The 23,901-nt window shown below is 47.5% G+C and overlaps 1 protein-coding gene across 1 annotated transcript in view; it reads right to left on the bottom strand.

The window, feature by feature from the left end:
- The window catches only part of Ppfia1 (PTPRF interacting protein alpha 1), a 77,654-nt gene that overhangs the window by 6,678 nt on the left and 47,075 nt on the right, over nucleotides 1-23,901 (bottom strand). The window contains exons 15-24 of the mRNA XM_052194483.1: nucleotides 22,672-22,895; nucleotides 21,496-21,727; nucleotides 16,661-16,812; nucleotides 15,630-15,802; nucleotides 15,215-15,308; nucleotides 8,314-8,395; nucleotides 8,025-8,225; nucleotides 5,534-5,596; nucleotides 1,259-1,434; nucleotides 1,070-1,167 (exon numbers count right to left, since the gene is read on the bottom strand). Coding sequence (XP_052050443.1) covers nucleotides 1,070-1,167; nucleotides 1,259-1,434; nucleotides 5,534-5,596; nucleotides 8,025-8,225; nucleotides 8,314-8,395; nucleotides 15,215-15,308; nucleotides 15,630-15,802; nucleotides 16,661-16,812; nucleotides 21,496-21,727; nucleotides 22,672-22,895 — 1,495 coding nt within the window. The remainder of the gene's footprint in view (nucleotides 1-1,069; nucleotides 1,168-1,258; nucleotides 1,435-5,533; nucleotides 5,597-8,024; nucleotides 8,226-8,313; nucleotides 8,396-15,214; nucleotides 15,309-15,629; nucleotides 15,803-16,660; nucleotides 16,813-21,495; nucleotides 21,728-22,671; nucleotides 22,896-23,901) is intronic.

Below are 23,901 nucleotides of genomic sequence, written 5' to 3'. Positions count from 1 at the left end.
TACTCCATTAGCACTAATGGAAAGCTAAGAATAGTCAGTCTAAAAATATGCCCAAACACTTCCAAAGACAGTTCCTGTCAAGTGCAGGAAGACAGAGGAACACAGACAATAGTGCAGTAGATTCAACCTTCTGCCCGTAGACGCTGCTCTGAGAAAGAGGCCATTCCCAGGACTCAGGCAACAGCACGGGACAAACTGCCCTTCAAATGTGTAGTTGGTTCCATTTTTCTCTTTTTGTTGTTGTTGCTGTTGTTTGAGACAGGATTTCTGTGTAGACTTGATCATTCTGGTATCTACTCTATAGACCAGGCTGGCCTCAAATACATACAGATCCTCCTCCCTCTGCTCACTCAGGAGGGCTGGGATTAAAGGTGTGCACCACCACTACCTGGCTACCTCTTATCTTTTTTGTATTTTGTTTTTCCTATTAAAAACAGCATTTCTAGGGCTATGGTGAGCAGCAAAGAGATTAAGTGAGAGACCAAAACATCTAGTGCCCACTCAGTTCAGAACCGCTGCTAAAATCAATGACTTCCTGACTTCTGAAGCTGTGCTTTCAATCAAGTAACTATCTCCATCACTGGGGCTGTAGCAGGGAAGAAGGCCCTAGAGGAGAACGGCCACCCTACAGTCTGTTCTGCTTCTGTATGCTCTGCCTCCCCCAACCATGCTGCTATCCTCCAAGAACAGGCTGAGGGTAGCTTCTGAGCCTCCTGCCTTTCCTGTGAGATCAAGATCCTTGAACACCCCACAGATGTGCATTTCATACTTACCCCAGAAAATATGCAGCAGAGTCATCACTGTTCTGCATTTGTAAATATCAATACATAGGACACATATAACCAACCAAACAATAACACACTAATGTCACAAGAAAAGTACCAGTACCGATGACTGTACAGGCAAGCGCTCTATCACTCCTTTCCATCTTCCTCAGGTTAGAGCCAGAGCCCTCACCTAAAGCTTCCTGGAACCCCTCCTAGAACTGCCTGGCAGATGGTCCAACCCACTGAAGCTGAAGCACAGGCAGGCAGCAGGAGCCAGACCACTGCCCAGGCAGGGAACTCACCTCTAGTCTCATTCTGACTCTCTTCTCTTTTTCTTTCCAGTTCTTTTCGGTCATAATTCAACCTTCTCAGGCACATAATTCCACACTGGAAACTGTTTCTGTTTACAGAGACACAACAAAAGGAAATTATATGGAGCTAGTAACCAGGCAAGCCTCGGGCAAAGAGAAGCGTTGTAAGTGTCCCCTTGCCTGTGGAAGCTGTCGACCATCTTCAGCTGTCCTCGCAGGTCTTTCTTGGTCAGGTGGTCCAGCATCCGGGCATCAACAAGGCACTCCATGAAGTAGCTGCGGTACTGTGGCAGGCCCAGGCTGGGCAGCCACTCGTTACCGATCCACTCGTGGTTCATGTCCCCATATGCTAGCGTCTGCTTTTAGTAAGCGGGTGACAATAGTTATGGACTTCAAATCTACCACATTTTCTGAAGACTAAACTAATGACAACACTGGATTTGGTAACTCCTGGTGATAGCTCTCCCATCCCCTTCACTTATGAGTTAGGAAGACTCCAGACAAAAGGAGTCATTAAAAGTCCAGGGCTCACTGCTGAGTTAACCTATCTAAACATACCACAAGGAAACCAGAGCAACTGCAGAGCCCTTTCGAAACAGCTGTTAAGGCAGCAACTAAGAATGACCACGACTCATGAACAAGTTTGAAGGGCAGGTTCAACTTGACTCATTAAAATTATCTCTGCCTGGTCTTGACTTTGGTTTTAACACTTTTTCATAAATGTTTATTTTAAAAATCAACAAAAGTTGATTAGAAAAAAATGTAAGAGACAAATCAATAGCTAACAGGATTCAATAAAGAAAACGACAAATACACAACTATAAACAAGACAAAGACTCCTTCCCACCAAAAGCACAAAGGAGAGGAGTGCTTTTCCTTGAAGAGACTCAGCATGGTACAGACTGAAGCAGCAATTGTCAAATAACTTGGACTACTTATGTTTTCCAGAATTCTCCACCTAACACCAAAACACTTCCCTTCTTTTTCCTGAGAGGACCCACGACAGGATGCAGAGCCTCACACCACTCCATCCATCAGCCCATGTGGTCCTGGAGGCCACTATCTCAAGGACGGCACAACACAGCCAACTTTTGGGGCTGCTCAGCCTCCCAAGTCGTGAACGACAGTTGCACATCCCCATAACACATTCAGAATGTGTTTGGCTTGGTGTGGCACAGAATGAACCAGGCCTCATGTACAACTTGGCCACAGAGCAACACAGCAGCTCTCAATATGCTTAGAAGCTAAACTGCACAGTATTTTCTGATTCAAAAAACTGAATCAGAATCTGTAATTCCAGTATTTATGAGGCTGAGGTCTGAGGACTGCTGCAAGTTGAAAGTTGGTCTGGGCTACAGAGCAAAATTCAGCTGTAAGGACAGGTGGAAAAGATGGGAGAAAAAGGAAACCAGCAATTGGCCAAATACCGGGTCATATATCCAGTTCCTCCAACTATCAATAGGCTAAGATGGGATGGTTGCTTAAAGCTGAAAGTCAGAGGCTAGCCTGGGTAACATTGCAAGACTTTGTCTCAAAGGGATAAATAACAGCTAAAAACATCTAAATACCTTCCAAATATTTGTAAATTAGCACACTTCCAAAATAATAGTTCAAGAATCTGTAATGCCATCAAGTCAATCAACAACATATTAAAAAGATCTGATATTGAAAGGCTTATTGTCGTGGGAGCATAATCTGGATCAACATTTGGAGAAATGAACAGGGAAATTTTGCATATCAAGAAATTGGAAAAGCATAATAAAAAGACACAGAAACCCCATGTGAAAGCCCCCCCCCCCCCTGTGAAGAATTCAGCATTCTGGGAATGGAGTAAATCTACCTCCAAGCACAGAGCACCTGGGAAGGGGAAGAGCTAAATGCTTGTCCACAAGAAGCGCAGTTGTGCCCTCACGGTCTACCAGCATTGAACCACCAGCACGGGGCAAGAAGACACACAAGGCCAGTGAGCAGGGAAGGAAGTCAGTCGGTCCTTTCATTCACAAAGGACAGAACAACTGAGACAGGAAACTGCACAACAGCCCCCAGGCCAAGACACGAGTTGTGCTAGGCAGTGTGAACAGGGGCCCGCTCTTACAGATTAAGAACCATCGGAAACCTAGGTTAAAAACATCACTTCTAGTGACTAAACAGGTCTGTTCTGTGGAAATGAACAGAGAAAGGTGACTTGATATTGGGAAATGAGAACAGCCTTTCTCCACTGTCCACCTGCTCTAGCCAAGGCAGAAAGAATGAGTCAGACCCAACAAGGACACTGAAGCTCTACTAAAAGAACCATTCTATTACTGCCCCTAAGCACTCTGGATCACCACAAGATGTCACTGTCTATCAGCACAGGGACCCTCAGCTATTTTTCTGGCCGGGGTCTACCTTTTTTGAAGGGCAAAATGAATAAGACCCTATAAAGAAAGGGCCAGATGAGGCAGCACTGTCCCATCTGCAGGCTTCTCGTGCACACCAATCACACCAATCACTGCGGGGTGGCAGCTGCAATGAGGGCTCAGTCCAGGGAGCCCTCCTTTTCTCCTAGGATGCTGAGAAAACCTAGGAAAGGGAGGACACACAGAGCCAGATTCCCTAGGACAGAGGAAAACTCTGCACAGCGCAGACACAACCTAGACTCAGCAAAATTTAGGCTACAAAGAAGCAGGGTCAAGGCCACACCACTTGTTGATGGTTCTGCAGTGTCCACAGGCTATCCTGTGTGAGAGAGCAGGCTGGGGCCTTTGCCTAACAGCTCAGTTGGGAAGAGGATTATGAGGGAGTGATACAAGCCCCTTCTTTCACACTCTACTGCAAAGCATGCTGCTCACACTTCCTAGCCTGAGACAGGCATCTATGTCTACAAAGAATTGGAATCACTCTGCATGGATACGTGAGGTGCTCTGCAATCATCAGAAATCACCCAGCTGACCACCCTGACTGCCCACCCTATACGGAGCGGTTAGCCAGGCTGAGTAATGGCAGGGAGAGGTAGAGCACAGCAAGACCAGTGGACCAAAGCCCTGTCCTTTATTCTGTATCACAGTGACACCAATACAGAGAGAGGCAGCTGCCTGTGGCTAGGAAAACTAAGAACATTCATTGCTTGTCCAGGTTCACAGCTCAGCCTCAGCAATGAATGCTGCTAAAATCCAGGGACAGAACAACTGTCATTCACCTGCACTATCGGAGTGCAGAGATGGAAAAGCACTCAGGAAGAGCTCCTTGGGTGCTGAAGAACTGGGGACTGAGGATGCAATCACAGTGAGAGGGCCCAGTGGGCAGAGGCATGGGCCAACAAGCCTGAAAACAGTTCCCTCCCTGGAGCCTCATGAAGAGAACTGACACTCCTGCCTGGTTCTCTGCCCTCACTATGGCATGTGCACACAGACACAAAGAAACACAAATACCTAAATGTAATAAAAACCTTAGCAAGAAAATGCAAACATGGGTGAGGCAGGAAGAAGCCTTACCTCCCCCAGTGAGATCTTTAAATTTACACAGCATTAGGGCAGCCCTCAGTAAGACACTAACACAGAGACATAGGAAAGGTATCACATCTTTGAGGTTTGCAAATTACATACTTTTTCTACCAGGAGATCCTGAAACTAAAAAATCACCCCTGCAGGGAATCCTGTTAATTCTTAAAAGAATTAAGAATTCTTTTAAATTCTTTAAAGGTGTGGACTCCTGTGTGAGGGACCACCGACAGAAGCCTGTGTCCATGACAAGCCTTCACAGTGGCTCCTGGAAAATGCTCAAAGTTGTCCATGAGGCGCTGCCAAGCCTGCTCTGCGCTTGTCTAAGTCCAAATCATTACTAACCACACAGAGCAGACTGGGATTCTAAGAACATCCAGAAAGACAAGTTCCATGCTTCCCCAGCCCAGAAACCTTCTGTTGCCACACAATGAAGGTAGGTAGGTAGAGAAAGACGCCAACCTGAGCCCAGCTTCCCTCCTCGTCTTCCTGATGTTACATGGTTAGGAATGCAAAAGAACAAACCGTTAGTGTTTGTAAGCTATGGTAAGGCAGGCAAGCAAGCAAACATGGACGGTTGGACACATGAGCATGCTGGGATTGCAGCAGCATGCAGTCTGTGCAGCACCAGCAGCCTGGGGCTTTCATGCAAGAAACACACCCTTTCCATGCCAGCCTATCAGTAAGAGGGAAAAGCTGGGTCCCACTATTGCAGTGGGGTGCTAAACTAAACTGAGCTCTGTCCCCAGGGCAAACCAATTCTATCTAACTGAGCATGTTTGCAGCAACTATAAGATCCTGGAAAGAAAAAACTAAAGCAAAACAAACTCCAGTTTGTACACTTAGCTGATAACCCAAGAGGGGACATGTCTGTGAGACAATTGAACATTAACACCTTCATTCCCAACAGAAAGGCCAAAGCCCAAGCTGGTCTGACACAGCACGTGCCCTGTGGAGGCAGGCTGCAGTGACTAACCGTTTGTGGCGTGGCTGTGAGCGTTTCCATCTCTTCATGTGTCAACCAGACATTTCCTGTGGTCTAAGGTACCCAGTGCACCAGCCATATCCCAGGGCCAGGGAAGCATGACAGAGAGGAGAGGGTGCACAAATAAACTTCAGGCACAGAAGCCTGAGGCAAAGGCCACTCTTCACAGAAAATGATAAAAAGCCACATCAGCCCAGCCCTCCTATCAGCAGCTACACTCTGCCAGCCACTGCTCAATAGAGAAGAGCTCACAGCTTCTAGGGCTGGGCTGCTGTGTCTGCCCCTGGGGTACATAATTAAAGAAAACAACACCCATTTTAGACTTGTAGAAATGTTGGCTCTCTCAGAACTCTGCTCACTATCTTAAAACAATCACACTGGACTGGAGGTGGGGCTCTGTGCCATAGCCGCCTATCAGTACAAGGCCCTGGGCTTCATCTCCAGCACCCCCTAAGGAATCCCTCCTACAAGCAGCCTCATTCCAACAGCAGCAGAAGGCCCCTCTTCCAGATGGCAGGTATACGCCAGGGAACTAGCCCAGACAGGACAAAATTAACCATCCATGTCCCGGTTCCCTCCATGTCACAGCCAGAGACAGGAGCAAAATCTACATGCTTGTTACTGTAAACTCAAGGGGGGGGATCTATGCCTGTGCCTGATAGTGTGGAGGGAACACTTCCAAGCTAACATGGTGGGAGCTCCCCATATGAGCACAGCGGAGGAAAACTGTGGAGGGGTCTCAACGAACATGCTTTTTCTGACATGAAACTACCAGGGAACAGAAAGGATTGTGGCAACAAATGCCATTCTCTGGATAAGAGCTCTGAGTCACAGCTGAAGACAGAACCCAGGCTTCATCCCACAGAAAACAGGAAAACATCAACACTTTAAAGTAAGTTTGAGTTAGGGTAAGGCCTTAACCTGTTCCAAAAAGGCATGTCTCAAAGGTACTTGAGGATTTCTCCAGAGTCACTGGAGCTAAGTCAAGAGTATAGTCATGTCTGGCTTTCCCCTTTAGTCGATTTTTACAGAGAAAAATTACTGTCCAAGGAGACAAAAAGGGCATTCTCTGGTGACCAGGACACCGGGTGGCAGCAGCTATTCCTCACTAGTACCATCCAAGGTGCTCTGCAGTGCTGACACTCTTGAGAAAATGCAAGCCGCTCACTCCTTACATGCTGCCACCGAGCCCATGCCAGGGCAGAGTTCACAGACTGAGGGCAAAAGGGGCTGGCTGCCAGTGGATTGTAATTCAGCAAAGTAAGTCTAAGTATTCTTCCCTTGTTCTACAGTCCAGCACACTGTGTCGTGACATATGGAAGGGAGAGAGCATTCTTCCTGTCCATACCCTACCTGAGAGAGCACTGCAGTTAAAGAGACACAATCTCACCTCTGTGACAGACCAGCCACAGGCCCAGGCCAAAAGCCACCCCTGTTGAGTCAGAGACCCTGGATCCTTACTGTCGCACTGTGAAGAAGTTACAGGGGACTGTATAACCTGCTCAGCAAGTTGCTCATTCTGTATGAATGCAAATTCCAGCTCTGCATGGTCAGGGGCCATCAGGCATGAAAGGCAAAAGGCAGGGAGTGCGAGTATACATTCCTCAATTCCTGCACGGAAGCCCTCGGGACAACAGGTACAATAACTGTATGTGAGGGTTCTTTGTTTTGTTTATAAATAACTTACTTTTATTTTGATGTGCATTGGTATTCTGCCTGCATGTGTGAGGATGCCGGATCCCTTGCAAATGGAATTACAGACAGTTGTGAGCTGCCGTGTGGGTGCTAGGAATTGAACCCAGCTTCTCTGGAAGAGCAGCCAGTATTCTTAACTGTTGAGCCATCTCTCCAGCCCCACATGTGAGGTTTTTTTAGAATTAATTTCTACCTTTAAACACGTTTCTTCTTAGCCGGGCAGTGGTGGCGCACACCTGTAATCCCAGCACTCTGGGAGGCAGAGACAGGTGAATTTCTGAGTTCGAGGCCAGCCTGGTCTACAGAGTGAGTTCCAGGACAGCTAGGGCTACATAGAGACACCCTGTCTCGAAAAAACCAAATCCAAAACACCAAAAAAAAAAAAAAAAAAAAAAAAAAGAAAGCACCTTTTTTCTTGAGGTTTTTTGAGACAAACTTTCATTTTGAACTTGAGTAGGGTCTCATACTCCCATGAGATCAGATGGGCCTCCTGCACAACTTCAGCCAAGCTTTCATGAAAACTTTTGTCTAATGCCGGGGATGAACCCAGTACCTTTCCCATGCTAAGCAGGTCCTCTACACAGAGCTATATATACCCTAGCCCAAAATGCTTGCTAGTCTTGGGTCATCCAATTCATATACGCAAGTTCTAAGGCATCTGCAGCCATGTTTTAAATGAGACCTTCTAGGGGTTATAAAGACCCAAGAAAGCAGGTGGAGTGGTCTGCAGCCTTCCAGGAGACAGTCCTTCCTCCCTGAACATAAGGGCATGTAACTGGAGGCTCACCGTCCTGGATGTGGGTGGGGCAGAAGGGCTCGTCAGTGACATTATCTCCTGGATGGCCAGCCGCAGCTTCAGCCTGTGCAGGGGGTTGCTGATGCCGATCTCCCGCTGGATCTCGGTGTCTGACAGGGCAGACATGATGGCGCCACTCTTGACGTTTGCTCGGCAAGCAGCCACGTACCAGGCAGGCATCCCAACCCAGAGCTAGACACGGGAGCGAGAAGGCCAAAACATCAGGTAAAGGTGAGAGGCCTTGGTAAATTCCCACAGTGCAGCAGGTGAAGAGACTCACCTCCAGCCACACCACCACTGTGGGCCCATCCCACTGTGCAAAAGGCAAACCTTGCCTGCGGGCCTCCTCCAGCAGCTCGTGCCTAGAAAGACACATTCAAAAGAACCAGTTAAGCAGACATCTTTGACAGGTTTCTAAAACAACAAGTGCTCAGCACTTCCCTCCAGTCTGCACCCACAGCACACTAGCTGTGTTTTCTACAGAATGCTTGCATGAGGAACTGGCTGGGCCCTTTATCCCCAGAGAATCCACCTCCTCTGAAAGAACGATCACCAGCTTGAGTGACACCAAGTAGTCCTCATACCTACATACAGCATGAGGGCGAACCCTAGGAACCACACCCTTTCACCCCGGCCAGAAAGAGAGCGTATGCATATTGGCAGATGTACACCTAGTGCCGAGTGTCCTTACACCTATGAGAATGGTAGCCCCCCCCCCCAAAAAAATTGCAGGTAATGGGGCACACCTTTAATCCTAGCATTTAGGAGGCAGAGGAGGGTAGACCTCTGTGAGTCCAAGGCCAGCCTGGTCTACATAGTGAGTTCCAAGACAGCCTGAGCTACATATTGAGACCTTGTCTTAAAAAAAAAAAAAAAAGAATGGTTTGAAGCTGTGGGGAGCCAGCACAGTGGGCAAACTGCATCCTAGCACACACCAGGTGTGACTTCTATCCCGCCCCCACAGGTTCTTTCTCAAAATTACATTTCTTCCTGTGTGCACATGAAGTGGCCAGAAATTCCAGAATCTTCTTTTTTTCTAAAGACAGATACTTCATGTGAGATCCAGCTCTGCAAAACTGAAGCAAACTCCCAAATCCTGGCTCCACAATAACTGACAAGAGAAAGGCTGTCCTTCCAGTCACAGTGTCATTGACAGGTGTTTTTTTGTTTGTTTGTTTGTTTGTTTGTTTCCTCAAGACAGGGTTTCTCTGTGTAGCCCTGGCTGTCCTGGAACTCACTCTGTAGACCAGGCTGGCCTCGAACTCAGAAATCCGCCTGCCTCTGCCTCCCAAGTGCTGGGATTAAAGGCGTGCGCCACCACCACCCAGCATGTCACAGACAGCTTTAAGCATGCCTTTTTCAGTCACTGATGGCTCCTATGGCCAATGGCTGTTTTCTGTCACTGACTTCTGGCTAGGGCAGATTCCTAGGGCAGCAGCACTATTTGGCGTCTCAGGTAGAGTCAAAATAGTACTTCTGATCTGAGAGACAGGGCTACTCATAAACTAGAAGAGAGAGACAAGTGTGCTCATGTGGGGCTCAGGAAGTAAGGGTCTGTGGGATTGATACCAGCCCAGCCACATTGTCTTAGGGCACCAAATGGTGACTGAGGGACTTTCTGCTTCCTCCAGACAAACTCTCCTCAAAGACAGCTGGTGGCACTTATCAGAACAGGCAAAGAATCCACAGGAAGCAGCATGATCACTCCTTGCAGATCAACCCCCAAATAAAGATAGAAACTCTAAGGACACAAGGCAGTGTCCATTCTGGGTATGTGGCATGGCCACAAAGTTTCTAAGCTAAGTTCACATTAAATGGCCTAGGTAGATCCTCCTCAACTGAGACTTTTGCTAGGACTTCTGTTATCAGCAGTAACAGCTCCAAGCAGAGAGCAGGTAGCTAGGCTAAGCAAGCACACAGCAGCTCTCAGTGGCTACCTGGAGTCTGCTGAACCTTTGGGATGCCCTAAACTCCCTCTAGCACTGAAAAGAGCCTTTGCTGGTTCTTAGATCATGAAGCAGAAGGAACAGTGTAGAGGCAGTAGGAACCAGTCAGATGACATTGAGGGCAATCAATAATAAAAAGCAGGACCCAAAAAGGTGGCTAGCAATGGCTTCCCTCTGCCTCCTTAGCCTTCCCTATTGGGAAGTTTGTAACCTTATAGCCCAAACACAGCCATGACAAGGCTTGCACATTTGAGTCTCAGATTTCTTTTTTCTTTCTTTCTTTCTTTCTTTCTTTCTTTCTTTCTTTCTTTCTTTCTTTCTTTCTTTCTGTCTGTCTGTCTGTCTGTCTGTCTGTCTAATTTTGGTTTTTCCGAGGAAGGGTTTCTCTGTGTAGCCCTGGCTATCTTGGAACTCATTTTGTAGACCAGGCTGGCCTCGAACTCAGAAATCCACCTGCCTCTGCCTCCCAAGTGCTGGGATTAAAGGCGTGTGCCACCACAGGCTGCCAAGCCTCAGATTTCTTGAGAGGTGCACATCTCTCACCAATCATATGTCATGAGACATAATGCCAGAACTATAGACACAGAAGGCTAGCTGACTTCACCCTGAGATATCTTGTGAGAACAGCACTCCTTCCCTCCTCTCCACTGCTCCTGGGAAGGGGCTGACTCCTTGATCTTCACAATACCCTCCTGACTTAGCCTGTTTTCCCATGTAGGGCTTTTGTACACTCACCAGACTACCATCAGTCACTTTCTAGTTACAGAGCCACTGAGCCTTTCTACCTCATACAGCTATTAAAGTAAATGTGGTAAGAGGGATGTGACAATTCATACTTACAATCTCAACATTTGGGAAGCTGAGGCAGGAGGATTGTCATGAGTTTGAAGGCAGCCTAAGCTGCAACAAGACCCTCTCACAAAAGGTGAGAAGGACATTTAACCACCATAGAGACTTCTGTTTTCTTTTAGTTTTTTGAGACAGGTTTCTCAGCCTGTTAACTCCAGCTGTCCTAGAACTTGCTCTGTAGACCACCAGGTTGTCCTTGAACTCAGAGATCCACCAGCCTCTGCCTCCCAGGTGCTGGGATTAAAGGCATGAGCCACCACACCTAGCCACATTTATATTCTTACTAGTCAATATTCCAATCAATAAAAACTTTTTTAGCTAGTGGCACCAAACCTTAAAACACAGTAACCAATGTAAACAAAAATCTTCTAAAAAATCTTTCTTGGTGTGTGTGTGTGTGTATGTATGTATGTGTGTGTGTAGTGTATGTGCATATATGTATGGTATATGTACAAACATGTGTGTTCATGTGTATGTATATAGAACCTAGAAGTAGACTTCAGGTGACTTCCTCAGTGGCTCTCCACCTTACTTTTTTCAGTCAGGTCTCTTACTAAGTCGGGAGCTCACTGAATGGCTAGACTAACAGAGTAGTCACTGAGCTCCAAGGGCCCACTTGTAGTGACACGTTTGACAATTCTAGGATTTTGGTTACTTTTAAAAACACAGAAATTTTATAAGTATATACTTTCATTTTAATCCCGGTGTGGGGAAGGAAGGCTGCTTTGCAGCAGCTAGGATCTGCCTTGTGCTCTAGCAGAGGCATGGTTTTGCCAGCTGCAGATAGTTTCTGGGATTGTATGACATCTGGAATCCCAGGCTTTTTCACAGAGTGTATAGAGAGCCCCATAAAGGGGTTGGTCATTTAGAGAGGTTGTCTGCACTTGTTAGTAGTTGTGCTCAAAGAAGAAAAAGAAAAAAATAAATTAGATTCAGGGATCTCTATCTTTCTCCCCTTCTAGCCTTCTTTCTCTCCTATTTAGTAATAGGGGGTGAAATGGGGGCCAGGGAGATAAAGGGTGGGAAAAAGAAGACTCAACAAAGTAGCTACACTGGATACACCCACCTGTCTCTGAGTCCCCACCACATGCTGATTTCACATGAGTGCTGGATATCCAACCTCAAGTCCGCATGCTTATATGACAGGCGCTTATAGATTGGGCATCTCCTCATCTCAAGAGAATTTCTTCTCTGTCTGTACCTCAGGTCTAAAGACCCAAGAGTATCAGACTGTTCAGAAGCATAAGAGAGAGAGAGTGGTGACCTGGGGCTACAGGTGCTGCTTTTAGCCTCAATCCCATAATCCCCAACATGGCACCAGGGCAGCAGAGATTCTGCTAAGCCTTCTCTTCCTGGTTATGAAATATAATAGGAGTGTAAATCTATAATCCTCCTGTCTCTGCCTCCCTAACACTGGAATTGTGGACATGAGCCACCATGCCTAGATCCTAAATGTAAAATGGCTGCTCTAACACAAACTCATGCAAAAGAAGCATCACCTTTACAACCAGACCTGGAGGACTGAGGGGTGTGGCTCTCAGCACAGTGAACCCTGGCCTTCATCCTCAGCATCTCAAAGACAAAGCAAGGAAACAGTACTGGGAAACAGGTAGTTTTAGAAGTGCACTAAATTCTGTGAGGAGTGGCCCATGTATAAAAGGCAGGCCCCAGGATTAGATGGAGCTTTTTGGTCACCTACTCTATGATACCAGCAAGCATGGCAGTTCTCCATACTCCACATCCAACTGTATTTATTTGCAATATGTCAGCACGGTTCCATTGGGGCTCTGAATGAAGGCCAAGGGGCCTTTCTTTCCTGACACCAGCCACTGCAAATGTCTATATCAAGTGAGCAAGCTAGGAGTCCTAAAGACATTAATGAGATCATTCTGACAGGGAAAGGACCTAGGCAAAGACCCTATCAGAAGGTTAACACTGAGGCTAAGCCTAGTATCCTTAGGAGCATCCCACAGCATTAGTGTCCACGCAGTCCAGTTCCCCACCTGTGAGCACACCGCAGAGCCACACGGAACTGGGAATGCCCTGAAGTCTGTGCCTTGGGACACTGAGGAAGGGAGGAAAGCCCCTGCCCTAAACATGCTCAGCAATTCTCCAAAGCATGAGGGCAGTTACTAAGCAAACTTGCCAGGACCCTGCCAGCTCTTGCCTGTCTGATCCACACAGCAGGCAGAAGAGATCCTCCAGTCGGGCTGGCCACAGGAAGCATTCCTGAGAAATGACTTTGAATCTTCATCACACACTCACAACATACATTATACACACTAAAGTCTTATCACATGTCTGCCCTTCCACACCACACCCTGCGCTCACAATTAAACTGGTACACTGGGGAAAATTAGACCGTTTTCTCTCAAATAGAATATAAAACCTCTAGAGGGAGGAGAATGTGGTGACACAGATGCCAGGCCACACACAGCCTTGCTGTTTTCATTATGGTGTGTAATGTGAAATGAAACACATCAGTGGAATCTGGGGGCATAGAAGTTTCCCAGTGCTGTTCCAGGAGGCAAGAGGCTGTCTTAATAAAATACCAAGTTTCATACTTCCAAAAGGCAACTCCCAAGGTGTCTCAAAACATTTTACTCAGTTCAAAGACAGCAATATTCCAGATCAAATTTGAATGGTAAGAGGTTTCTAAAACTTTCCATTTGCAGAGTCCTGAAGGTTAGGGAGCCCACAGCACTGCTAGTGGAGCCTGGTTCTTACCTGGGGCACTGCCAGGGAGAGCTCATGGCTGGCAGTCTCCACAGCAAGGCCAGCACCACCCAGGTGCAGTGCACTGTCTCTAGAACACTTAGGACCCTCTGCAGAGCCACGCAGCCAATCCTGGCTCAAGGCCTCTGTTTCCTTCTGAGCTCAGCTGTCCCTTCTGGCCTCCACCCTCTGCCTGGTCTTTGTGCACTGCTTTATCCTATCCACCTGCCTCCCTCGCTGGTTCTGAATGCAGCAAGCTTCCAGACAGTCATTCTCTGCAGAAGAAACCCACACACTTCTGTGCCCCTGGAGTCAAACAGTAGTTCTTCTGTTCAGCACAGAGATTTCCTTTGCTGGCTTTTTTTTTTTTTTTTTACTCTTTGCAAACCCAGGATCTTGCACACTATGCAGTTGTTTTACCCTGAGACATACCTCCAGTCTTTGAAGACTTAGTACAGAATTGGTATTTAATGGGCTACAAATTCTTTAAAGGTTTATTTATTTTGTGTGTATGTGCACTCTATCTATATGTACACCTGCCCACCAAAAGAGGGCATCAGATCCCATTACAGATGGCTGTAAGCCACCATGTGATTGCTGGGAATTGAACTGAGGACCTCAGAAAGAGCAGTCAGTCAGTGCTCTTAACCACTGAACCATCTCTCCAGCCTCCGGTTACAAATTCTTAAGTACGTCTGTGACAAAACACCACAATCTACCAGAAAACACAGAAGGCATTCACATGGACCCAAACAGTAACAGTAACTATGGCTGCCTCTATAGTTCAGCTGTTTAGGACTATTTGCAGGGCTTAGAGCTATTTATTTGAGACTGGGTCTCATGAATCTCAGACTACCCTTGCACTTAGTATATAGCAGAAGATGACCTTGAACTTCTGATGCTCCTGCCTCTACCTCTGGGATTTGATATGTGCCCAGTTTCTATAGTGCTGGTGGGCCTATGACTCTGTGTACTCTAGGTTAACACTCTGCAGCTGAGCCATAGCCCAGCACAGCTATCACTCTTTTAAGATATCCACCATTCCATTTAATACTCGGAAAAACTATTCAGGGTGAGCTGTTGCGATTCTATCTTACAGATGAAAATAGGTCCAGGGAACATGATTCCCCAGAAGCACTGAGCAGGGTAGGATTCAGACTCGAAAGCAGGGTTCTAGAGCATGCCATCTTACCAAGACACTTCCCACAGTGGCAGGGAGCCAGACAAACGCCTCCTATGTGTCATAAATGCTCTCTCCTCCACAAAGTGTGCGTTAAAAAGGGCTATAGTTGCGTGAGTGTGTGTGTGTGTGTGTGTGTGGTATGTGTGTTGGAAGGGGGAGTATGTATGTATGTGTGTGTGTGTGTGTGTGTTCATGTATGTGGCTACACTCCAGATACATGCAGAGGCCAGAGCTAAACAGGCATTTTCCTCTCTCATTCTCTACATCACTCTCTGAGATAGGGGCTCTCACTGAACTTGGAGCTTGTCCATTTGGCTGGACTGGCTGGCCAGCAAGATTCAGGGAGTCTCCTACCTTCACTTCCCCTCTGCTGTTTGGAGTTACTTCTTCAGAAGGTGATGCATGCAAACAGCTGTATACAGAATTTGAAACCTAAACACCATTCGCCCTGGAGGCTGCCTCGAATGGAGACACAATGAGAAGCTTACTTTTTCTGAAGTTTACGGTTTTTCTCAGCTTGTCCTCCCAGTTTGCTGAGTCCCAAGGCATCTTGAGATGAATTTTCTGTCTCTGAAACACCAGCTACAAGGAAGCAGAGGCCCCAGACTAAAGTGAATCAACATAGCAGAGTTAAGTTCAGGTCTGCTCTCTAAAGGCAGAGTTAAGCTTAAATACTCGAGAGCTAGTTCTGACCAAACAGTCCAGAAAAGTGCTTAAGACAAGACACCTGGTGTATCTGAACTGCTAGCGATTGCTGCTTGGATAGTATCTGCAGACTCTTCGAGGGCCCACATTCCTTGGAGATTGTCCAGTAGCATGGTGGCACATGAGGGACAGGCAGACCCAGAAGGCACCCAGGAGCACCCACACCCTTGTTAAAATGCTTACTGTAAACCTACCAACCTTGCCCTGGTGACTCCTTGCCCAGTGGACCAGGCCGGCCTTTTTCCTTCTTCCCAAACAAGCGGCCAATGGAGGACTTGATGCCCTTCTTCTTTGGGGCTTTGTGGAGGGAGTCCTGGCTACTATTACTGCTGCTAGGGTTGCTCACAGGACCATCCTGGGAGCCTGTGGAGCTTTAACGAAAGAAAATGGACTTTTACCAGGAGCTGTATCATAACACGAGTCTATATCACAACACCAGCACTGCATACTTTCCTCGGTTGTTTTTGAGACAAGTTTTCACTTTAGCCTAGGCTAGCCTGGAACACAGGACAACCTTGCCTTAGCCTTGAAATCACCAGGCTTATAGCCATGAATCACAACACCCAGCCAGACACTCTACATTTTTAATAACTGTTCCTCAAAGTTCCTAAGATGCATCAACTCTCTCACAGTATGCTGTGCAGTGATACAGGCTGCCAAAGAGCTCAAAACGGAGGTTGGCTCTGAAACCCCAGCCTCTTTAGGACTTGACATACCTCTTAAGAGGAGGCCTGGCCTCCAACTAGCTGACAAAGGAGGCCTAGACTCAGAGAGAGGGTGTTTGCAGATCAGCAAGTGAGGGAGCAGCAGAAAGGAGATGCCCATGGGAACCAGAGAAATTAACTGCTAGTCAAGAATGGTGTTTATTACCTGGCAGAGCTGGGTGTGAGCTACCATTTAAATGCCCTCCCCAACCCTACTCAAGTCAGCATAGAAACTCCACAAATGGCCATACAATGAAGGCCAGAGAACAGAAGTGGCTGTCCATAGAGTAGCATCATCTAAAACCACACAGGCACCTGTATGTGAGCAAGGCTGTGAGGTCCTGGAGCATGATCTTTACAACGTTCCCCAGATAGGACCTTCTACTGCAAACTACCTGGAGCAGTGTCAGTAACTTCAACTGAATCACCTGAGACTCTGTTTTTTTGCAGGTTATGGCTAATATTCTTAAACCCCCGACGAGCACAGTTCTGCACAGGGGCTTCTGTCCCAGCCCCGCTCCTTACTTCCTCAGGTCCCTGATGTCCTCATGGCTGACCGTGTGCAGCGCACCCTTGTGCATCCTGTCTAAGCGCAGGGGCCTCGGGGAGGAGGGCGGGGAGGTTTCACATTTTATTGTTGTCTTGTCGTCTCGTACCTCTTCTCTGGAAGCTGGCAGCTGAGGGCAAGATGAGGGCAAGAACAGTGAGCAATGCACTAAACCTCAATGTAAACACCTACCAGCCGCTATCTGCTAGCACAAGAGGACATGGGTTTTTTGTTTGTAGTTTTACTCTGAGATGGGACCGTGTGAGAACACTACCACTTCAGCTTCCCCAGAGCCTGAGTTTAGGAGACATCACTGTGCCTGGCTGAAAGGCTTCACTTTAGCTCATACCATCTTGAGGACTGCTGTCCAGAAGAGAACCAAACAGCATAAAGCAATGTAATTCACAGCCCATCTCCCTGGGGAAAGTATGGAGCAGGCAGGCAAAAGACACTGACAACTCCTCCCTGAGGTAGTCTGGGGACATCAGGGGCCAATGCCCAACAAGGCAGCCAAGACCTGATCCATGTTCTCAACCTCATCCTAACCAACACAGCAGGGCAATCAGCTGCCACCGACCAGGAGTTCTGACAGGCTTCCTCAGGTCACTCCCTCAGGTCACTCTGAGGGAGCACTAAGGGAGCAGATTCTTCCCCAGCGAGTAGACAGCACCTCCCTGTCTGGGTGTGGGAACACACAGAACAGCTTGAGCATGAGCCACATCCATGTGCATGGCTGCATTTCTGGGTGTTTGGACTATGGCTTTATGTGCAAGCACACATGCAGCTTAAGACATTTGGTCTAGATAGAATAATCCTGCACATGTCACTGAGATGGCCGTAAGTGTGTACAGAGCTCCACAGCCGTGAACAGCTTCACCCAGTCTGGGTCCTGTGGATCCATCTGCACTGTCTGCTTTCATGAAGCCCAAGAGGATGGGCAGCTGGCTGCTGGAACGACACTAAGGGGCACCGGTCCCACTGTAGTCCATCTGCTCAGTGTCAGGCAGCCTCAGCTCAGGACACTCACTCTCCAGTAGCACATACACTCTACATCTCCCTGTTGAAGATAATCTGAAAACAGAAGCAGACATCACGGGTCTGAGCCAGGCTCTGAAGAGCACATGCTAAGCATGTAGGAAGCCAGGATTCCATCACTTTCTCCCTAAAGCTACCATGGCTAGAAACTTTGGAGGAAATGTTAAAAGCTAAAAATGCAATCAACGATTAAACCCAAAGCAAAGAATGAGCTCAGGAGCAATCCGTATGATGGGCATGTGCGCTATTATGTTCTTGAGCAAAACCTTACCCCATGACAGCCCTCAAACTGGTCCCAAAATCCTGGCAGAGACTCACAAGTAGATTCTCTGCACTCTTTCAAGAAGGGGTGGCACTAGGACTCTTCAACGATACCAAGCAGGGAAATGACCTTTACTTGCCAGCGATACTAAAGGAGAAGCAGGGCATATCACAGTGTAGCATCCAACCCAAGCCTGGCTCTGTAGGCCAAGTCTCCAGGCTGGCAAGGAGTGTGGCTCCCGCACTGCTTCCCCAGTGGGGCTAAAAGGATCACCATGCAGGGCAACTGCAGAGTTGTGTCACCATAACCACCTTGTGTGGCATGGTTTCTTTGGTTGGGGACAGGGGGTAGGGATGAGGTGGTCTTGCTTTGTATCCCAGACTGTCTTACAACTTATGACCTTCCTGTTTTGCATAGGATACTGTTTGAGTAGCACAGATACATGGCTTTTTTTTTTTTTAATTTAAGAAAAAAGGCAAGAAGACACAAACCACAGCAACACCAGGGCTTACTGGCAAACATCAGTGGCAGGTGGAGATGGAGGTCACAACTGCTCCGCTGTGCAGTTGCCTAGGAAGTGTGGTGACAGGGCAGGGCTCCTTGACCGGAGCATGGAAGATCAGAATGTCTAGGTCAGCCACCAAGATCTACTGTCAGCTCTTTCCGACTTTCCCAGCATGCTGCACTCACACCGACTCCTAGCTACTGCCAGGGAATCAGGACAGCTGGCAAAAGGCCCAAGAGTAAAGTGGCCACCAGCTCAGCTTTTCAAGTCAGACAGACCTGAACACACGCCTGTGCCCCCCGGACCAGGAAACAGACGCTTCAGCTTTCACACTGATAAATGGAGATATGATGACCTGTATCCCACAGTGATGCATGCAAGAGTTTAAGACAATGGTTCCAGCACTCGGAAGACTGAGCAAAGAGGATTGCTATGAGTTCAAGGCAGATCTAGGCCACCCAGTGAGTTCCAGGACAGTCTGAGCCACAAATTAAGACCTTCTCTCAAAGAAACAAAATTGTTAAAAAACAAACAAACAAAAACAAAAAACAAACAAACAAAACCAATGCCTTGGCCACACACTAGGCCCAGGACTGGCATAAGCGTGTGCTTACTGTAGGCCAGCCCTAGCTTTCCCAGAGCATACTCCTACAGTTCTGCCTTAGGAACTCTTAGTCTCAATTCTGAACAGCAGACAAGCATGCATCGATCAGACATAGATGCTTCTGCCCCAGTATTCCAGGGGCAGGCTTCCCACATGCCCACCATCATGGCATGCAGGCTCAGACTAAATGCTGCTAGAGATGGCAGCTACTTCTCCTCACATCACAGTAGTGTGCTACTCATGGAGACGCAGGACATGGGATGTAAGATCAGCAAGGGCTTTACCTGTCTCCGGTGCTTCCTTAAGTCACTAGGCTGACAGATGCGTGTGAAGAAAGGAGAGAAAGCAGGTTTACTGCACACGTGGGGGGAAAGACTCAAGGACCAGTGAGGCAGATATGCTAAGCAGGGCCAGAAGGACAAACACAGTTTGGGCACTAAGAGGAAACATTACTGGAAATAAACACTCTCAAAACAGTTAAAAATGATACAGGTTTTCCAGGAGGCAACACTAGTTATTACTTGGCTAAGGCTGAGTCTGAACATAGGATTGCATTAAAATCCAGCAGACTTCACTGCGCCAGTCTCTGCAACTAGTTACAAATACCTTAGAATGTAAGAATTCTTCCAGGAGCTGTTACATTATCTGTTATAAAGTCAAAGAAACCTGTTTTGAGTTAACCATCTACTGGACATTAATGTAAAACCTCTACCTAGAATTGTATTTACAATTTCTCATAACTATGTTGATTGTTTAAAGCAGTAAGAGCAAAGGCTCCCTGTGAGAAAATGTATCAAACAGTGGGGCACAGGGAGAGCCTTTGCATCTTACAGTATGCACAGCTTCTGATGAGAGCTCATCGAAGACAGCAGCAGGTAGCTGAGAGCCAGGTGACACCAGAACCAAAAGGGGCTGTGCCTGTGCACAGCTCCCATCAGTATCACACGAGGTTTGTCATCTCTGCATACAGGACACGCCGCTGCAGAATCACAGGCCACACACCACTTTCTGCCTGTGGATACATGCAGGATATACAAGTAACAGAGACCAAATCCTTAACATGAAAAAGCCCAACAATCCATTCTTCCAGCATGGTGCAGATGTGCACTTGGTGCCTGGTCATCTGCAGGAGCTGGAGGAGGACTGTCCAGCATATGATGCTAGATAGGCAGACAGACAGGGATCGGGGTCAGGATCATATGGAAGCACACTGACAGCCAGAAGGTCTAAGCTGAAAGAAGACACATAGCTATATCTGAAAAGTGTTTGGAAGGAGAATGAAGGCACAGTCCACACTATGAGAGGTAACATTTTACCCACTACACTAATAACACTACACAGTGTTAATCAAAACACAACAGCCTATACTACTGAACATGAATGTGATTCCACCATTTAATTACATGGACACTACCAGTGCTGTGGACACTGCAAATGAAAACAGCAGCAATACAAGTGCAGCAGGCGGCCCACATAGCGGGGCTGAGTTCAACATGTGGGCTCTTGGGACCACACATACATACCCTCAACAGTCACTGGTGCCCTGAGATCTACACACCTGGTCACAGAATTTCTGGGACAAAAGTGTCCCAAACTGACCAGTCGAGATTGCTCATCTGTTCTGGCATCACAGCCGTGGGTCTCTGAATGGCCCTTGTGCATCAGGGCTTACAAATACCCCTCCTGTGAAAGGCTAAGGGACTCCTTTGTACATTTTAAAAAACATGTTGGGGATGAAAGCCAAGCCCGGCACAGGTTAAGCAGCGATCCCTCCACCACTGACCTCCATGCCAGGCTTTCTATACCCCTTTCCCACATGCAATGCCTCTCCACAGTGACTTCTGCTGGAAACAGGCAGCACAGCTCCGCCTGGCTGACATAAGACCCCTGCCTAGCATCCCACAACTAAGTGGTAATGTGCTGGCCTGGTCACTGAAGTATTTTATGTTACCTATATAATATATATTTTTACATTATATTATGACTTTTATATTATAATTAATGTATTATATATAAGTTAATTTATAAATTTACATTACTAAATAACTAAATACTAGTCAACTTTAAAAAAAAAAAAAAGAGACAAGTTCTTATGATATACACCTGGCTAATCCAACTCACTACACAGAACATATAATTAATGTATTATATATAAGTTAATTTACAAATTTACATTACTGAATAACTAAATACTAGTCAACTTAAAAAAAAAAAAAGACAAGTTCTCATGATATACACCTGGCTAATCCAACTCACTACACAGAACAGGTTAGACTCAAATGCACAGAGATCACCTGCCTCGGTCTTTATTCCTTCGGCATTTATATTCTAAAACCTCTTGGAGGAAGATGTGATTTCCATGTGCAACCCTTCCCCAGCAGACTGAAGTAAAAAAGGCCCTACTTACCAGAGTCATGACACCCAGCCTGTCCACTTCCCTGGCAGGGCTGTGAGGGCCTCTTCTTGGTGTGGACCGGCCACTGCCTGGAGGAGAGGAGCCGGCGAGCGAGGAAGCAGGGTAGGGGGGGATGGAGCTCATTGATCTAAAACGACCAAGATTGTCCAAGCTTCCACTGCCCACTCTGCTCTCGATCTCCTCTGCCCGCTGCTCTGTATTCTCCTTCTCTTCTTGTATCAGCCTAAAACACAAGCGAGGCTGTACTTCATCAGAAGTCCTATGCATGTGTAAACAGAACAAGCCAAGTCCAGCTGGGTGGGGGCCTTGTGTGCGAGCTCAGCAGCTGGGGGCTACAGCAGGAAAAAGGTGCCTTCAAGACCAATGTGGGCTACAGCAGGAGACCCTGCATCTAACACACACACACACCACTGGTGATGTTAGACTGGCTCCCTCCATAGCTAAAATGCTTCTGTGTTCTTACTTAACACTGGTGAAGGTATGCTAAGCACTGGCTGGCAGAAGGTGACCCAACTGCTTCTGGGCTACAGCATGCTCATGACTCCCTCACCTCACACACCAGCATTTTGTATGTCCTATGTCTGTCTATCAAGGAACAGCTTTCAGTAGCAAGGGAGTGATCTAGGCCCTGCTTCTTTATGCATGGAGGGACAGAAGAGTTTCAACTCCCCAGTATGGTGCAGGATGGGGGTAGGCTGCCAAAGGTAAAGGCTATCTCAGGACCTCAAATGCTCTGCTGTAGGAGGCTATAAAGAGGATGCTGAGTCCAAGTACATGCTTTCCCAAGAAAGCAAACTCCGGCAAGACTCCTCTCTTGGGATTTCAAGTGTACAGCATCCTAGGCCTCATCAAAACACCCCGAGCCCCGTACAGCATCTATCCCAGTCTCCTCTATTGCTTCCCAGTCTCCTTCCCTCCACTCTCACACCTCCACAACATCCACTCCAGTCTCATTCCCATCTTCTTCCACCTTCTACTTTGTTTGCTGCTATTATTTTGAAACCGAGTTCTATGTAGCCCAAGCTGGCCTCAAAATTACTTGTAGTCTAGGCTGGCCTTAAACTACTGTTCCTCCGGCTTCCACCTCCCAAGTGCTGGGATGACAAATATACGCCATCGGATCCTGATCCTTCCTACTCTGTGCCTCCTATATACACAGATACACACCTGATCTCTTTGTTGATAGCGTCCAGCTGTTCCTGAAGCATCATGGCCAGTGTCTGGGCATCAGCCTGTCCACTGGGTGACAGCAGATCAACTGAGCTGAGCAGAGTATCTCGGTCATCTTCACCATCAGACACATCAACATCACTCTCAAATGCCTGTGCTACGTTTGCCAAGACGCTGGCTTGTTGGGCCCGTTCCCAGTCCTGTTCATTGAGGGTCTGCACCTACCAACAAGAATACTATGTCTCAGCAAGCAAGACTGACAGCAAGTACCCTAAGGGCAGAAAAGGCTGCTATCAGAAATGTCAATCTTTTAATTCGGTCCAAGGCTTTGGGAAGATACCCATGGGCCTGAGCAGCTGCTGCTAAACAAGAGGCACCTGACAGACAGGGAGGCTGGGCACTGTTGAAGCACACTTGTAATCAAAACACCTGGGAGGCAGATGCAGGGATAGGTGCATATTTGTCGACCAGAATGGGCATATGCTAAGCCTGTCTCAAAGTGAGAGAGCAAGCGCGCATCCTGTGATAGTAATGCCTCGGGCATTCAGCATCTATATTCAGGTCCTCGCTTTAGTGCAGATTAAAAAGGAAGCCTAGAGCACACTGAAGAGGCGTGCTCAACTGCCATGGAATGATGCTCTGGGTATGAGCTTCCCAAGCCAGGTATTGATGAGCACCAAGAAAAGCCAGAGGAAGAAAGGAAAGCAAGCACCTGGACACAGCCAGTGGCCCATGATGGAGTTCCAGGGGAAAGGGCTGCACAGAGAAGACCCCAGTTGGGCTCACTGCCCACAGCAGCCAGTGTCAAATCCACTGGTGGCTAATGAATGCTTTCCCCTTTCCTCCCCTCCCAGATGTCCTCGCCTTTCCTCCAGAAGACTACATCTGCTGTGGCACCCTCTATCTGCTGGTTTATCCCAAGAACACAGCCCACCCCCATCTCTCATCTCGAAACACAGACAGAAACTGCAAAACCTTACCCTGCCCCAACCTCCCACCCAATATCCTACTTCCTTACCCACCAGCAAAACCTCTCCAGCAACCACCCATCTATCTCTGTTCCTTCCTCTCCACTCTCAAGGGTTCAAAAAGGGCAGAGCACTTTCCCCAGAAGAGATGCTCCAAGGCAGTGGCACGGCCCTTAGCAGCTGTCTTGCCCTTTGTTCAGCTGCTGGCCCATGCTGTCCGCATGCACAGGCACAGGCACAGGCACAAGCACAGGCTTGG

The sequence above is a fragment of the Apodemus sylvaticus genome, chromosome 1 (genome assembly GCF_947179515.1).
Source record: "Apodemus sylvaticus chromosome 1, mApoSyl1.1, whole genome shotgun sequence".
Classification (NCBI taxonomy): Eukaryota; Metazoa; Chordata; class Mammalia; order Rodentia; family Muridae; genus Apodemus; species Apodemus sylvaticus.
The sequence above is the reverse complement of the archived record's forward strand: the minus strand, read 5'-3'. Positions and strand labels throughout refer to the sequence as shown.